Source organism: Colius striatus, chromosome 1, assembly GCF_028858725.1.
Source record: "Colius striatus isolate bColStr4 chromosome 1, bColStr4.1.hap1, whole genome shotgun sequence".
In the NCBI taxonomy this organism is placed as follows: Eukaryota; Metazoa; Chordata; class Aves; order Coliiformes; family Coliidae; genus Colius; species Colius striatus.
Window position 1 is genome coordinate 51,320,232 of NC_084759.1, and position 18,906 is coordinate 51,339,137.

At 39.3% G+C, this 18,906-nt stretch overlaps 1 protein-coding gene across 1 annotated transcript in view; it reads left to right on the forward strand.

Moving 5' to 3' along the window:
• The window catches only part of GPC6 (glypican 6), a 526,929-nt gene that overhangs the window by 173,372 nt on the left and 334,651 nt on the right, over window positions 1-18,906 (forward strand). Inside the window, exon 2 of the mRNA XM_062020522.1 lies at window positions 10,380-10,771. Within this exon, the coding sequence (XP_061876506.1) occupies window positions 10,380-10,771 (392 nt within the window). The remainder of the gene's footprint in view (window positions 1-10,379; window positions 10,772-18,906) is intronic.

An 18,906-nucleotide genomic window follows, 5' to 3' on the forward strand; every position in this document is an offset into this window, starting at 1 on the left:
TGTTAATTCCCCCCAAGGTTTTCTGGTCCACCTTTTACTTCTGTATATTAAAAGTCAGCAAACTTTTAATACCTTTAAATGATTGTTGTAGTTTATAGGCATGGAAAAGAATTTTCATACAAAATGTTAGATAGTAAATCTCCTTAACTATTGAACTGGATATTTAATAGCCTCTAGTGGTACATAGGGAAAACCAGAATAGTCTCTATATTTTAAAACAGTTGTTGCAGTGAGTCCCATAGTTTATATATTGTTAATATCATTTTCATGAAAGCTTTAAATGTTTTTCATAAGAAACTGTGGTGACTCATGAATGTTTCATGTGGCGTTATGCATTTTTATGAACATATGATGTAAAATTCATCATTCTAAAATTCACAGATATCCATGGAATGCTACATGTCTCTCTTTGGTCATGGATATTCATGACAATGCTACTGCTGTAAGCGTTTAAATGCCCATTCATAAATATTCTAGAATGTGGCCTTCTGATGCCATGTAACATTTTGCGTATGTTTTATGAGTACTTCACTTGGTTATTTTCTACTTGATAATGAAAGTAGAACCTTCAGGGACAGTTATTGGTGTGTATATATAACTTATGTGTAAAGCTATCTCATGGCTTTGTTTTTATTCCTGCATTTTCTTTTTTCGCCATTGCTCTATAGTTCAATGAATGCTTTGAGAGAATCTTGGGACTTTCATAGAATCACAAAATCATAGAATGGTAGGGGTTGGAAGGGACCTTTAGAGACAATCTAGTCCAACCCCCCTGCAGAAGCAGGTTCACCTAGATCAGGTCACATAGGAACATGTCCAGACGGGTCTTGAAGACCTCCAAGGAAGGAGAATCCACAACCCCTCTGGGCAGCCTGTGCCACTGCGCCATCACCCTCACAGTGAAATAGGTTTTTCGTATATATGTGGAACTTTTTGTGTTCCAGCTTCATCCCATTACCCCTTGTCCTGTTGCTATCTACTATAGAAAAAAGGGATGTCCCAACCTTCTGACATTCACCATTGAGTATTTCTAACTATTAATGAGATCTCCCCTCAGTCTCCTCTTCTCCAGACTGAACAGCCCCAGCTCCCGCAGCCTTTCCTCATAAGGAAGATGTTCCAGTCCCCTGATCATCTTGATAGCCCTGTGCTGAACTCTCTCCAGCAGTTCCCTGTCCCTCTTGAGCTGAGGAGCCCAGAACTGGACACAATACTCTGGATGAGGCCTCACCAGGGCAGAGTAGAGGGGGAGAAGAACCTCCCTTGACCTGCTGGCCACATTCTTCTTGATGCATGCCAGGATGTCATTGGCCTTCTTGGCCACAAGGGCACATTGCTGGCTCATATTTAGCTTATTATCAATCAGGTCTACCAGGTCTCTCTCTGCAGAGCTGCTCTTCAGCAGTTCAACCACTATCCTTTACTGGTGCATGGGGTTGTTCCTTCCTAGATGCAGGACTCTGCACTTGTCCTTGTTGAACCTCATGAGGTTCCTCTTTCAGTTTTCGTATTTCTAATCAGGAATACATCATCAGTATAAAGTACCAGATGCCACAGTGTGTGAATTCAGATTCTAGAGAATATTAAAGGTTTCAAAAGTATATTTGTCTATGAGCATCTAATTTAATAGTTCTCATGTGTTTCATCAAGTTGCAGGTTTTTCTGTGTAGAGTCAATGGCAGGATCAAGTCTTCCTTTTAGACATGTTCACATATTAATAAACGATGTTTTGTAATGAAATTCAACAATGGCAAGTGTAGGGACATAGATCTGGGAAAGAATAACCCTATGTACCAGTACAGGTTGGGAACTGAACTCTTAGAGAGTAGTGTAGGGGAAAGGGAACTGAGAGTCTTGGTGGACCGCAGGATGGCTATGAGCCAGCGATGTGCCCTCAAGGCCAAGAAAGCCAATGGCAACCTGTAGGGTGTTAGCAGGGCTGTGGCTAGTAGGTCGAGAGAGGTTCTCCTCCTCTATTCTGTCCTCGTGAGACCACATCTGGAATATTGTGTCCAGTTCTGGGCCCCTCAGTTCAAGGACAGGGAGCTGCTGGAGAGAGTTCAGCACAAGGCCACTAAGTTGATGAAGGGAGTAGAGCATCTCCCTTATGTTGAAAGGCTGAGAGAGCTGGGACTCTTCAGCTTGGAGGAGACTGAAGGGTGATCCAGGGGAAAGGGAGAATACTGAGGTTCCATCCTTAACCACTCCCTACTGTGGAGAATGAAGACAATGCAAACAGCACTTTCCTGCATCAAAATTAGGGACAAAGAATTTAAGACATTATGTAATGTCAATGTACGAAGAAGTTATTCTATAAATGAACAATAATACAAAGGATCTGTCATACACTCAAAGCAGATTGTATGCATTGATAAGGGCCTATAAGACTTTATTCTGCAACACTGAAATAAATGAGAACATTATCAACAACTTCAGGGGATGCAGATGCAACCTTAAGATGCTAAACTTACATTTCTTCACTGCAAAACGTCACAGAATCATAGAATGCTAAGGGTTGGAAGGGACCTCGAAAGATCATCTAGTCCAACTCCCCTGCCAGAGCAGGACCACCTAGAGTAGGTCAGTCAAGAACTTGTCCAACTGGGTTTTGAATGTCCCAGAGAAGGAGACTCTTGAATATAAATACAAATGGAATTTCAAAATTCAGGGGAAAAAAAATCTATTGTAAATGTCCTCCTTACAGTCATTTTTTCTCAATCAGGAAGCTAAATTGAGGGTTTTTTTGTTTTCTAAGTTTTGTTACTGTTAGAAGAAAGTCTCTGGAAACCTAAAAGATAACCAGTTAGAAAACAAAAAAGTGTAGCAAGCACAGAGGTAAATTTCACCTGAGTTTCTTTGAGGTAAATCAGATCTTTCACTAATTGATACCATTGCAGAATATCTTTAGAAAAAGAAAAATTAAAAGTCTCTGTGTGAATCCTGCAAAAAGATGAAGAGTTCATCAAAACATTTTATTTTCTTATATGACTTCATGAATAGGGAATGAAAGACAGAAATAAAGCAGTGAAAAAAAATACTGCCAATGATGTATATCATGAATGTAAGTATCTGTACCTAAAGGACCCCCAAAGAACCTTTCTGTCCAAAAAGGTAGTCATCTTACATGAATTCTAACATCCTGCTTACCATAAGCCATATCAGGACTCGGAAGTTCATACATGTGAAATGAAATTAGATACCTAAAGTCCACGTTGAGTGTAGATGCATTCACATCTTCACAGTGAATGGTAAATCACTAGAATATTTATGTCTAAATTCTCAGAGCTCATGGAAAATCAATGCTCACAAGCAGGAGAGCAAGTCTGTAATGGGGAACGGTCGGTATGTTTCGGGCGGTGTTAGTCAATGATGGATGAAATCAGTATGCCACCCTGAGCAATGTTTTCCATAAAGGCTGGTATAAGATCAGTAATATATACCTGTCCAGAACCTCTGAAGAGCTCTGGGCAAATGTGATGTTTTTCCTAGGGTAGCAGTGAGACTGTGTCCAGAGTATCAGATGCACCATAGTACAGCATTCAGATGTCAAATTCTGCTAAAAAGGAAAGCTGAGCAGAATATATTGCAATTAAGTTGACTTTCCTTTTGATGTTTTTGATCCTAAAACTATGTTGAGGTTGTGTGGAGCTGCTTTTGCTTGGAGAGGGAGCTGCAGTGGTGGTCTCATAAGCAGTTCTCAAAACTTCCCCCACCTCTGAGTTGGACTCTGCTCCAGCCCAGCTGGGTCGATCTAGCACCTCTGTCATCATTATTTAAGACGGAAAATCTGCAGTGGGAGGGAAAGTGGAAGGAGTGAGACAAAATGTAGGTGACCACGAGGATCTGACAGTTAGATAAGGAGGAAGAGAGGAAGAGAGATGGACCAGAAACTCCCCTGCAGCCCGCAGTGAGAGAGGAACTGTCTCCCTGCAACACATGGAGGGCAATGGCAGGACTGATAGTTGCCATCAGCTCTGGGAAGACCCCATGCTAGAGGAGATGACTGCACCCAGAGGGGCCAGAGACTATGTGAGGAGGCGGCCATGACGTAGGCCATGCTGGAGAGCCTGCGGGCCACAGGGCAGAGGCACACAGGAGATGGAGAGGAGCTGCAGCCCTTGGGATGAATGCACATCAGAGTGACCTGTGCAGGGTTGCCCAGCCTGTGAGGGACCCTGTACTGGAGCAGGGAGGATGAGTGAGGAATCTGCCTGCCATGAGGGGAGACAAGCAGCAGAGGCCATTGGAAACAGACTGACTGCACCCCCAATTCCCTGTCCCCTGAGCCACTAAGGGTGAAGATGAGGTAAAGACACCAGGATCTGAGCCCAGGAAGAGGAGAGGGGTGGGGGGAAGATGGTCTTTAAGGGCTGTTTGTGCTCTTTGTCATCATCCCACTGTATTATTTTCTGTTTGTTAGGATTTTGATTGGTGACAGATTAAATTGGTTCTTGTTTTCTTCCCCAGGTCAAGTAGTCTTGTTTGTTTTGCCTAGTGCCATAAGTCAAGTGAGTCTTCCCTGTCCTTGGGGATTTACATGAGACCTCAGTTACTTTTCTTTTCACCATCCTACTAGGAAGGGGAGGAGTGAATGAGCAGCTGTGTGATTCTTTGATCTTTGCTGGGCCTAAACTACAACAAAAGCTTATGCGTGTCTTTCTGGTTTTGGGAATTGAATAACAACCTTCTTTGAGCTTTACATCTTGTCCTACAGTCAAATGTTGGTTTTGCTTAAATTACAAATGCAAAAGAAAATACTAGGGAGTTTATCAGACTGGGAATGATCATAGAGCATCAGCTCCAACTTAATCCAACATTGTTTACCTAATAGTTGCCTCTAGATAGTTGTAACTGTGTTTTGTTGAAGGTACTTATTACATCATGTCATCCCGCAATATTATCCCCAGACCTGATCCACTGATATGGCAACAACTAGTCATCACTTTGGAATTAGACTAGCTCCCAGGTTGAATTGTGTTATGACACTAGATTACCAGTATTAAAATTGAGTGAGAAAGGCAACTTTCAGTTGAGAAGGTAGTGTAAGAGGTGAGACTCTATTTTTAATGAGAGCAGTACCTACCATTCAGTAAGAGACTGTAGCAATGCACTGTGTCCTTTTGTTTTGCAACTGACCTGTCTTACAGCCAAAACATTTAAAAACAATTGAGATGACATTTGAAGAGACTGTCTATCTTGCAAGTCTATCTATATTGCATCTTAAATTTACACATAATGTTTAAAAATGAAAACTAGCTTAAGTGTTACTGACTAGAAACACATAATTTAAGTCTATGTAGAACAACTTTCTCTCCCTCTTTTCAGTATCTCAGTGTGCTTTAGACCTTACCCTTTCCAACTGTCTCATAAGCAGAACAAAGCAGGCTTAGACCCTCTGGCTAATAAATGAAAGCTGTATAACAATGTGCCTACAACATAAGCCATATCCAGGACATATTCTATCACATAAATGAATCACTAGTTAAAATTAGGAAAAAATATTTCCGTCATTAACATTGCTCATGACAGCCTATTTTGGCAGAAAAAAAAGATTCAAAAGATATATATTTTAAATCCCCGTGTAGCTCTATTTTATATAAATTCTCCTCTCCCACCCTAGTACCTCAATACCTTCCAGAGGAACATTAAGCAATATGACTAATGTCTGTCTCATCTTCGTTCTTTCACTTGAGCTGAAATATTACATTATTTTTCAAAAGCTACCTGCAAGTTGATGAAGTATCATCTTTGCAATGAACATAAAATGTTTAAATTACTGTGAAGACCACGTAAAAATTCAGCCTTTGCAGAAACAAGTATAATTTCTCCTGATGTAACTGGACAAGTGCCCAGTAATTCCATGCCACTTTCTGTATATAAGCATTGCAAAGCAGACTACCTTCTTAATATATGGAAGATTTGCAAACTAAAGAAGCAAATGATTGTTCACAGCAGCATTCATTTTGCTGGAGGAGAGGAGTTGATTGAGAATTTTCCTAATTAGTGCAATAGGGGAGATCTTTTCCTCTCTGGAACTAAAAAATTTTCCAATTTTATAGTTGCTTTTGCTTTATTATCCCCATCCCACATAGAGTTACTGATGCAGATAACTCTCTTATACTGACTGTCTTTTGTATCAAAGCATGCGGAAGACTAATGGTCTAACTTTTTAATGGCATAATAACTTACTCTAAGCAATAGCTCTCGAAGACTAGAGACCTACGAGAAGACTAAAAATGAAATTAATGTACTGCTCTTTAAAGGACATATTTTCTACAGAATGCAAATTTGGACTAACATGAAATTTAAGTTTCTGGAGTTACTGATAATGTTTGCACTGCAGTATAAATAGAGGTTGCGACCAGCATGGACCACATTGTGTTCATAGAATCACAGTTAGATAGATATACAGTGCATGCACAATCTATTCTTCCCTGAAAAGTTTGGTTACCTTCCAACAAACTGACGGAGAGATTTCTAAATAATATCCCACACACAAAGAAATAGTAGACTAACAATCTCAGACAAAAGGAGCTGTCAGCAAACTTGGTTATGCTTTGCTTTGACTGACTTATACAAATGGCATGATCTTTTGAGATAAATAGCTGTGGATTGTGAGGAGCCAGCATGTGAATTACTTGCAGCAGCCCATCAGCACAGAGAGCCTTATTGGAGGGGAGTTGAGGGGCTTGGATTCACTGCTTTTTTGATTGTCTTTCACAGTTGCCATTCAGTTACACTGGTTTGAAAGCCTGACTTCAACCTTTAAAAAAAAAAAAAAAAGAGACCAAAGTTCTCTGTTATCTTTTTGCTTTCCAGATTGTGTGGCTAGAGAGCTAGATATCTTCATTGCTACAGGCAGTGTGCATTATTGGAAGAAGAAATACTGAATGTATAAAATGGTAATGAGGATCATTCCACTGTAAACCAGCTTTGTTTTGCTTTTCTTTTAAATAAGCTTTGTCAGAATTAGTGGATAATTTGGAAAACACAACAGAGAAGACTCTCTGCTCCTGTAGACCACAAGTTACTCTATTTGGCAATTAAGAATAACAAGGGTTTCTTTTTTGGTTGTGCTTTTTCTGGGTTTAATTCTGTTTTTCCCTACTTAAACTATTTGGCAAAAGCATATTCTTTTCCAGATGGAATTTATTCTTTATGAAGAGCAGTAGTTTTAATGATAGTTTAGATATTGATACATTTACCTGAGTACATATTCACTATGATAAAAGACTGATGTTGCAAGTGTGTTCTCAATGTTCTGTATACACATTTTCAAGACAACCCCTTTGCCCCTTTTGATCTCCTCTCTGGGACATCAAAGACTGCAGCTCTGCAAAGTTTTAGAAAAGGTCTTCAAAGAAGAAGAGGCTCTATTCTTCCTGAGTTCTTGTATACTGGTCCACAGTGTTCAGTGGATTCTGGTTTCAGCTGACCGCATGATAGAATCATAGAATCACAATATCACAGAATGGGTTGGGTTGCCTTGGGTTGGGTTGGGTTGAGTTGGATTTGCACAAGTTCAGATGACAATAGTTACTCTTCCCGTATCCACCGACACTGTAACCTCATCACAGGCGGCCACCGTTGTCAGGCATGACTTTGCCCTTAGGGAAACTATACTGGCTGTCACTATTAACCTCCTTATTTTCCAAATGCCTTAGCGTAGTTTCCAGGATCTGCTCCATAATCTTGCTGGACACAAAGACTGACTGGCCTGTAGTTTCCTGGGCCTTCTTTTTTTCCCCTTTTTCAAAATGAGGATTATGTCTTCTTTTTTCCAGTCATTTTAAGAGTCTGCCCTGACTTCTCAGATGTGATGGCTACTGGCTTAGCCACTTCATCCAGCAGTTCCCTAAGGACCCACAGATGCATCTCATCAGGTCCCATGGACTTGTGCAATTTATCAGGTCCCATGGACTTTTGCAACTTCAGGTTCCTAAATGGTCTCAAACTTGATCTTCTATAGTGGATGGTTCCTCATTCTCTTGATCCCTGCCTTCTATGACTTGGGCAGGTGGCTGGAGCACTTGCTGGTGAAAAGTGAGGCAAAGAAGTTCTTTAGCACCTCAGCATCCTCCATATGTTGGACAACCAGATCTCCTGTTTCCTTCCAGAGAGGGTCTACATTTTCCCTAGTCCTCCTTTTATTACCAGTGTGCCTGTAGAAGCTTCTGTTGTTGTCATTGATGTCTCTGGACAGCTATTATTCTATAAGGGATTTTGCTTTCCTAACTTGTGGCTTGGACAATTTATCTGTGTTCCTCCCATGCTATCTGTCCTTGCTTCTCTCCTCTGTAGACTTCCTTTTTGTGTTTGATTTTGTCCAGGATCTCCTTGTTAATCCATGCAGGCCTCCTGATGTTTTTGCCTGACTGCTTTGTTGAAATGCATCACTCGAGCTTGGATATGATCCTTGAATATTTACTGACTTTTTTGGGACTCTCTTCCCACCAGGCACCTATGGTGCTTTATCAAACCAATCCCTTAAGAGGCTGAAGTCTACTCTTGCAAATTCCAGGGCAGCAAGCTTATTGGGGATCCTCCTCTCTGCCTTAAGGATCTTGAACCCCACCATTTCACGGTCACTGCAGCAAAGGCTATTTTCGAACTTTATATTCCCCACGAGCCTCACCTCGTTGGTATAAACAAGGTCCAGCATAGTACTTCTCCTCTTTGATTCCTCTGTCAATTGGAGAAGGAAGTTATATTGTCAGCCCATTCCAGGAACATCCTGGATTGCTTGTACCCTGCTGTATTATCCGTCCAACCAATATTGGAGTGATTGAAGACCTTCAGGAAGATCAGAGCTTGTGGAAGTGAGGCACACGTCTCTCACTCCTCTTGTGTATTCCACATTCTATGTGCCTTTGAATGGAGACATTTAAGTTGGGCTCCCCAATGAAGCTGAGTCACTGTCTGGAGTGTCTGGAATTCCTTTTTTGCTGCTCTTCAGGGTATCTCCTAATTACCTGTAATACCTGTCAAGGCTCTGGGCATCTATTGCTGTACCTGGCATCAAACTGGTAAAAGTAGGGTGAGTTCCACCCTGTTACGTAGTCTTAATTGCTCTCTTGTCTTTAGCATTGCAGGGCTTTGCATTCCATGTTAATGGAGTATTCCCATTACAACATCCCTTCAGTTAGCACATGCAGATGTGTCTATGGGCAATGATCACATATTTAGAATCTAATATCCCATAGCTGGCTGCATGATGACTCCTGCATCAGTGCAAACCATTTAGTCACAGCAAATACATGTTTTGCATCATATGTTGCCATTACTGCACTGCTGTCTGCAATGCCCCTTTTACAGGCCATAACAGTCATTGAATGCTTTCAAAAAGGAGGTTTAAGAAGACTGACAAGTGGATCCTGTAGGAAGATGCATTCTTCTAAAACCCAGGAGAATCTATGCCTGCTTCTGTCAAATGTTTTTAAAGAACTACTGTACATGCATAGTGAGTTTCTTAGGAAAACCTAAGCATCATGTGGCAGTTAAAGGATCTTAACAGAAGAGATGATTACATATTTCCACTGTATCCCATGGGCTCAGTTTCCACTAAGAATAAATTCCAAGAGCCAAAATTTAGAAGTTATGGTTTGGGCCTGAGAAGATAAAAGGCACAGAAGCAGTAAAGTCTGTAGTCCTCAAATAAATAAATAAATAGATGTCTGCTGTTCCAAAACCAAAAGTAGTACAAACTGGAATCAGTAGGCTGGCTGTGACACGACTGGTGGAGAATTATAGTACTGTTCTTTAGTAGAGCAGCAAATTATTGAAAATACTGTCGTTTTCTGAGTATGACCTAGACACGTAATACTTTCAAGGGGGATTCTGTTAATTTTCACTCTCTTGTCTTGCAAGTTCTCTTCAAGATTTTTTGCAAATAAGTTTTCAGATTTATTTCCATGCTGTTCTTCTACACTGTAAAAACTTTGGCAAAAAGGAACCTCTAATTATCTAGCTATTTTAAAATAATTCATTTTTTCAGTTAAATCATCATATTAATGACTTTGGTTTTAGCTTAGAAGATTTAGTATACCGGCTGTGGAGAACATTGCAAGGGTTGGGGATTGCTGTGTTCAAATATTACATGAAGAAGTGAAACTACCCTCACTTCTGTTCTTTTAAATGGGTTTTTCATGTTCAGTCTTTTAGTTTCTGTGTCTTTCTACCTTCTTTGAGAATTCAGGTTATGCTCTATTTTTATTTACCTCTAAATAAAGCAATTTCCTATACAAATAGATTAATTCACTAGCAAAGTACTGTGGTAACAACATATTAAGACAAACTTTACTAATGGTAACAGATGAATGCAATCAGAAAACCTTTCATACATTATTATATCCCTTAACACCTGCCTGTTTTCCCTGCAGAATTTTTCCGGGAACTTCTGGAGAATGCAGAAAGATCCTTAAATGACATGTTTGTCCGGACATATGGCATGCTGTACATGCAGAACTCAGAGGTGTTCCAGGACCTCTTCACAGAACTGAAACGGTATTACACAGGAGGCAATGTCAACTTGGAGGAAATGCTGAACGATTTCTGGGCTCGGCTACTGGAACGGATGTTCCAGCTCATAAATCCCCAGTATCATTTCTCTGAGGACTACTTGGAGTGTGTAAGCAAGTACACAGACCAGCTGAAGCCGTTTGGAGATGTACCCAGGAAGCTGAAGGTTCAAGTGACTAGAGCGTTCATTGCTGCACGGACCTTTGTTCAGGGGCTGACAGTAGGCAGAGAGGTTGCAAACAGAGTATCCAAGGTAATCTAAAATCAGGGGGGGAGTTAAAGCTTAAGTTTGTTTCAAACTTGCCAGACAGTTGAAATCTGATTGCACACATGTTTTTTAGTATGGGGGGAGCTGTTTCATTGATTGTTTTTCATGTCTACTGATAAACCCATGCTAGGTTTATAGAGACAACAGTTTTTAGCTCCTTCTGCAGATTAGTTAGGCAATACCAACTGGAAAGAATTTCTCTATGCTTAGGACACAATGAATTATCAATATGTTGCAATGTTATAGCACAGTAGTATTTGTTGTTAGTAATTCGAAACCAGCTACATATATAAAAGATTATTATTATCAGAATTTTAATGTTTCAAGCAAATTTATGCTGATGTTTATTAGGAGAGCACAGCCCTCATTTAGCCATCATGCAACTGGGTGATGAATTTTGTTAGAAATGTCTACTCATGTTTTTTATTACAAAAAATAGAAGAATAGTGACACTCCTGGAGCTTGAGCTTTCCCAAAGACAGTTTGACTCACGTTTATTTTAGTTTTAATTATTTATCTATGCCAATATTTATGCCTAATATAATCTTTGAAGGATTCACATAATTAAAGCCACATAAGAAAAAAATACACACAGAAATAATCCATGTGGGTACCAGAATTGTACCTGAATTACTTTCTCTAATACAGTGTTTCAAACTCAGATATATTTCATTGAATTGCTGTCACAACTGTAGATACTTGTCCTGTGATCTGGCTACTTCATAGTGCTTGTAGTGGATTTGGACCTTAACTATATTCTGAATTCTGAAATGCTCTGATGAGATCCACTATGAACTGACCAAATACTCACTTCTGAACCATAAGTGCATGACTTTGAAGGTTGCTGACATTTAGAAGCCTAAGCTATTCTTCTTCCTCAAGAGAAGTGACTCACTTGCTTCGTTTAAATCAAAGCCAAAAAGTGAGGCAGAGTTGATATATTGTACAGTATATTGCAAGTTAAGTGCTCAACAAGATGAGGCTTCTAAATTTTTCTTAACCTACATGATGAGATATTTTGCATTTAGAAATTCAGAAGCCATGAAGCTAGACAGGCAGTCATCAAGTGAGATCTTGATTTTATGCCTAGGAGACTGCATGCAAGGAAAGGGTCATTTTGCACTTCAAAGTCAGTGAATGAAATACATGATCCTGGTTACTCAGGTAGAACCAAGGTCTTTTCATCCCAAGTGCCTTCCTGAGGTATAACATTTTTTGGTTTGTTTTTGCAGCATTGTCAATTCTTGCAGTTTTTTCTGGACAATGGCAGGGCATTGGCAAGCAATCCCAGCCTGCCTAGTCTGGTTTTGGGCAGATATGGCCTTTTAGTCTCCAAGTGTGCAGAATGCATATATCTTGAGCCCTAAATTTATTCTGAAGAGCAGTGATGTCTCTCTGGGTCAGGTTTTAAATGGGAGTGCTGAGCTCTGATGTCATTGTTGTCATTAGGCATTAGATCTTGGTGCATTGACTGGATCAGACTGTAGAGAGTAAACTATGTAATTAATGTAATAGATGTGTAATTTGTGAATCCCAAATGGTTAAGATATGAGTTGTCTGCTGAGATGTCACTTTCCCTGTTTATGTATATGACTGTACAGAATGTGCAGATGTCTCACTTTTCATATACCCAGGAAATGTTTTTATTTCACCTGCTGGGTTTTGGGCACCTAAGCCCTTTCAAGAATAAGGTTTATCACAAGATCGCTTAAAGATCCTGCGATCCAACAATGAGAACCACTAGCTCTGTAATCATAAAGTAGTGTCACTTTTTGTAGTGTCACTTGAAAATGATAACAACTGCTCAATAGTGCTTCTGGTTTGGTTTTTTTTTGTTTTTTCTTTTAACACAAAAGCAACACTTTAAAATCTTTAAAACTGCTTGATGCAAGATATGGTACACATTCTTTGCTTTATATATACATAAATGGCAATACTCTATTAGACTATATCTAGTTTACTGTATTAGGTTTTGGGTTGGGTGTTCCCATAGAAGAATGACATTAACAAGCTGAAGTGAGTTCAGTGGAGGCCACATGCATAATTAGGACTGGATTACTTACCCTGTGAAGAGATGATGTGGAACTAGGGCTTGTTCAGCCTGGAGGTGACTTCAGAGGCACATAGCAGCAGCCTTGTAAGGTGGTCATCAAGGAGATGCAGCAAAGCTCTTTACAGTAGGATATGGTGGGCATGAGTTGAAGCAAAGGATGGTTAAGACTGGGCATAAGATGCTTCACTGTTGAAATGATCAAGCAGTGAGTCAGTTCCATCCAGCCCCATCCATGGAGGTCCTTTTTGTACCAAGCCCCTTGAGATGACCATACCATGCTAGTCTGAGTTCTTAGAATAGTTTGGGCTGGAAGGGACCTTTAAGAGTCATCTAGTCCAACTCTCCCCAGTACTGAAAGGCTGCAATAAAGTCTCCTCAGAGCCTTCTCCATCTCAATGGCTATAATCATACCCATAGCTAATAGTAAATGACTGCTGGTTTTAGAAACTTTGTGTCACATGCAGCCTAGTGAGGCAGACACCAAGAACCCACAAGTGACACCAAATGTTCAGAATTGATAAATGTCCTGTGGAAAGGCTGTGACTACTTTGAGATGCAAACTTTCATTATCATATCATAGCTGTGATTTTTTTATGCTAGTTTATCTACTGTAGAAAATGGCAAGTCCTTTTCTTTAAAAAAAATTTTAAAAGACTTATTCATTATAGTTAGCACTTAAATTTAAAACCAAAGAGGCAGGTAAATATTTTTTGTTGCTGTTTTGGATGTCATCCAAATTCAGCATGGATTTATTTTTCATTATACTCTAATATTGAGATATTCAATAATAAGAATGCCACATCCGGGTAAGTCAAGAGAAATGAAAAAAAGAGACAGTCAAAAAAACTGTTGCAATTCTTTTACAGAAATCTTTGTCCCTTGTTTGCAGGAATATCACAATCCAAAACGATTTTTTCTGTTTGTGAACCCATTATCTTGCTGAACTGTCACTATTAAAGGCCACTTTTATAGAAAAACATTGAGCCTAATAGAGATTTATTAATGAGAAAGTTGGTAACAACATCGCCTTTGGGCCTTTAATTTACTTTCGCAGGCTCTTCAGGCTCACTTCTGTAAATAAGGTGGTGAGTCACACACTCAGAAGGATTTGTTCACTATCTAATGTCAGGAACATATCCTTTTTCTTTCAGAGAGGATGTAATGCTGGTACTGACTGAAAACAATGCAATATATTCCTTGCAGAAGAGCTATACTCCCCTCTTTTTCCAATGATGTGTGGAGTCCAGCATGCTTAACATGGGCAACATATATCATAAACATTTTCCTCGTGCAATAATATTTCGGAATTTCCTTCTATCAATGTGATTTAGATAAATCTTATTTACATAAATGGTGAGGGAGGGTGATTAGGATGTCTTTTTCTTGGTGATTTTTCTTAATATTATATTTCAGTTGTAAGTAGACATTGTTGCGTTCCATCTATCTGAAGTTGTGCAATTTTACTTGAACAGTATTTTCATAATTTCAAAGTATAATTGCACTTTTTAATTTTCAGAGACTTGAAAACCTTTGTATTTCTCATAGTAATGCATTAAAAATTTGTTTGACTCTGGTGCTAAGGGCTTGTTAAATCTCTACTCAATGCAATGTGTTTCCACTGGCTTGAATAGACTTCAGTTCACTAAATTTTCTATATACTTTGTAAAGCTACGTATGCATATGAGCAAATAGAAATTACAGTGTTTATTGTAGTGTGAGAAAAATCAAACCTATTTATTCATTAATGTAAAGGAATCATAGACTTTCTCAATTTTGAAGAGACCCATTCAACTCTGCTTGTGACAGGACTACTTAAAACTACATCATATGACTAAGAGCATCATCCAGTCTTGAACTCTGACAGGCTTGATGCTGTGACCACTTCCCTGGGGAGCCTGCTCCAGTGGCCAGCTGTCTTCTTAGTGAAGAACCTTTTCACAATATCCAATCTCATCTTCACCTGATGCAGCTTTGATATGTAACATAAGACCTGCCATTTTAGGTGCCCCAAGTTCTGTTTAGTGATTTTTACCCTAATGCCAAGTTGTTTAAAAGTCATTACAGGAGCAAAGCTCAACTGATTATACTGTCTTAAGCTATGTCTAGTAGATGACTATGGACTTGCTGAGCTACAGGCTTAGAAAAAATTTCTACCATATGTTTCTCTACTAATTTGTCAGATTCTAAAAACCTGTAAAATAGGCTTTTCTGCTTTGTTACCATTTGATAGGGGGAAAAATGTGCTATATTTTTAATTTCCTCCATAAAAATATAGCATATTCAAATGTCAATGTTTTTAGTGTATTTTGTTTCTCTCAGCTCTTTCCTGGACTACAAAACACACACCTAAAAAAAGCTGACCAAACCAAACCCTCCTGACCAGCTGTGATTCAGCATTTAATGTTAAACTGAAGAAACTACTGAAACTATTTCTGAAATTGCCACCAGCTGTGATTTCCAATAATGTGATTAAAAAAAAAGTATGCATATTTTTCATGTTCATCTTTTACTATGTCTAAGCTCCGGATAATTTACAAGAAAATAATGCTAAGTTATTCTTCTGACTCTAAACAATCTTTTCTAGACAAAACATTCTCTGTGATCATAATACACTCTTTGAACTGTCACTGAGCAGTAGAAAATATAAGTAGAAAAACAAATGCAGAGAATAAAACCATTAAAATTTTTAAAAGAAGGGGCCTTCATGACTTTCCACAAGCTTATGATTCCTGAAATACTTTTTCCAAATATCTATATATGTATTCATAACTGAATTATACAACAATTATAAAGCATATTATAAAGCAAGTGACCTACTCTAGATGGTCGTGCGCACACAGGGGGTTGGACTGGATTTTTTGAGGTCCAGCCCTTGAGATTCTGTGATGTACTGGATGGGTTTTTTTAATTAAAAAGGGAAGACTTCTGGATCACACATGGCAGGTAGAAATTAGAACTATTTCCCAAGTAAAGGTTAAAACTGAAACTAACGACATTTAATTAATTAATTTACTTAATCATTAATTAAATAATCAATAAAAATTAATAGTTAGATTAATTTATTTAATTATTTAAAAGATAGTCAAAATCCCTAACTGGATGCAAATTTGCCAAAACCACCGTATTAGTTGGTACAGGCAATATTATTCCCCTGAAAGCGTATTATCCCATTAGGATGGCTTTCCACCCAAAGGAAAATTTTCCTGGAAACATTGTATTTCCATATACTTTTCATTGAAAGTTCTAAAAAATAGGATAAAAATAAAAGCATATTTTATTAGGTTTCACGAGCATAGCTTCTCAAGTCTGACTTATTCTAATTTTATGTTTTAACCTGGGTTAAAACCATTGAGAATATATTAATTTAGTAGGAGGGGGAAAAAAAACAAAAACAAAACAAATAAAGAATTATGACGGGTCAGTCCTATCCAAAAGCACAATCGTTAGCTCTCGTTACTACTGCTCAGAGCTCTAATTTAATCCCAGGCAGACAGTTACATATTCATTACCTCTTGCACTGAATCTGGCTTGCTAGGAACGGCAAGTGAGTGCAGAGTACTTTTATTTACATAGATCTAGGGGCTTAGTTATTGTTTACTAGTTTTACTTTTCTCTAAGTTTAGCTGTTCTGTGGTTTGAGGTTTTTTATTTATGAATTTGACCACCTTCTACCCATTATATACTGGGATAAGGACAAGAAGAATTGTTCTTAATTTGACTTTATCTTTCACATTTGCAAATTTATGCTACTGGCAAGGAAAGTGGTTTTTATACCAGGAGTAAAGTGAAGCTTAGCTCAGGGGCATCATTAGGAGCAGTTAGTGATTTTCTTTGTGGCATAAACATCAAAGATTTGTGACCCAGCCACTAAGAACTTATTTCATTAATGCATTTAAATATTAATTATCATTTATTGCAAAATAAAAAAGGCTGTTACAATACTTTTCGTGTTGCACAGCATAGGCTATATGTCTCCCTCTTTTAAAATCAATTAAAACCATTCTTCCCATGAATATTATTAAATTATGTTAATATTAGAGTTCTTATTAGGAACCTGGTGATATACGGACAAAGTGAAACAAATTCAGTAATACAATTATAAGGTTAAACCCAAGATTAGTAGTGAAAGGCAATCTCTAGTAATTGCCTGTGATTACTTCTACACACCGAATGCCAGGCCACTGCTTTTCTAGTATGCTGAATCAATATTCTTGCAAACTATGCTTTTCATGGCTTATAAATAAACATTCGACAGTTTGTGAGAGACATAAATAAAGGTCAATATTGAATGTCACACCGATTCAGAATGTAATTATTGCAGGGACAGGGTGAGAAATATGACATGCTGATAAGTTAGGTAATTAAAAGCCAAAACGAATAGTATTTTAATGCTGGAAAATGTGATTTGCGAGGTGTGACAGATAAAGAACTACGTGTCCTGTATATTTTAACTGCATTGGCTGAAGAGATTTGGCTTGCTAAAGTCACAGAGGGAAAGGAGATCTAAAAAGGACTATGATTTTCTCTCAACTTTAATCCCTAGTTCAAATTGTTAGTTTAGAAACAACCCAGCTGAGCAAGCATGATTGTTTCTGTGTCTATTATTTTAAGGGTTTTTTCAGTTACTCATTCTTTGAGCTTTAATTGAATTAATATATCTTTCCAAGAACTGAATCATGAATGGCATGAATAGGCCATATTCTTCCTGTCCTTTGGTGTCCCTCAGGGAGAGAAGCCACCAATTTTCCACCTGGGGATGTTTCAGTGTTCAGACATGTCTGTGGCAGAGAAGTAAGAGTGAATGGTATCTACACTGGAGTGCATTGTGGGAAGTATCCTTTGAGTTGTTGTTCTCCAGTGTCATGGTTTGACATGATAGCCTTTTCTGGTAAGGGGGAAGGGGCTGTAAAGATGGTTCCTGTAAGAAGTTGCTCGCAACTCTCCCCAGCTCTGAGCCAGACCCACTTCTGGGGCTGAGCTAATTAGACACCTCCATGATCACTTTTTAAGAAGAAGCTGGATTAGGAGGCTTCTTCCTTCTTTTTCTTCCTGTTCCTTCTTTCTTCTGGCTGGTGGTGGTGCAAGGAGTAGGAACAGTGAGAGAAACAACCATGCAGACTTCAAGATCAGTGAGGAAAGAGAGGAGGAGGTGTGCTGGAGCAGAGACTCCCCTGCATTCTGTGGAGAGGACTGGTGAAGCTGAGATTTATTTTCATTTCTTTAAAGACTCCACATCAGCAGTAGAGACTCAATTTGATAATGACCCTGTATCAGGGGCAGAGACTCATTTTGCTAAAGCTGGCCCCAGACCAGGAGCAGCGATTCACTTCATTAAAGGCCCTGTGTAGGGATGGTGACTATGGCCAGAGGAGGCCGTGTCCAGAGGGAGGTATCCTTTATCACTATGGCCAGAGCAGGCCGTGTCCCGAGGAAGGGACCCAATATCCACAGCTGTAACTGGAGAGGAGCTCATGACAAAGCAGCACATTAAACTTATGCCCAGAAGGGGCCTTATCCCGAGAGAGGGACCCTGTAACTGCAGAAACTGCAACCATGGCAAAGAATGCACGCCAGGGATATTCACCAAGGACTGCATCGCGTGTGAGGGACCCTGTATTGGCAGAAGCCGCAGCTGTTGGGAGCAACCCACACCAGAGAAGTTCGTTAAGGACTGTGTCCTGGGGGAGGAACCCCATGTTGGTGCAGGGGAAGAATGCCAGGAGTCGTCCTCATCTGAGAAGACAGAAGCGACAGAGCCCATCTGTGAGAGACTGACCACATCCCCCATTCCTTGCCCCCCCTGAGCTGTTGAGGGTGGAGGAGGTAGAGATATCGGGAGCAGTGAGCTGGGCCTGGGAAGAAAGGAGGGATGGGGGAGGGAGATCTTAAGGTTCTGGTTGTAATTTTCTCATCATCCTACTCCCTTTTTGCTTTTATTCCGTTCTGTTTCTTGTAGAATAAACTTTCCTACTTTCCTCTCTAAGTCGAGTACTGGAATTTGCTTCGCCTGGAACCATAATTGGCAGCGAGCCCTCCCTGGCCTTGTCTTAATCCACAACAACCTTGC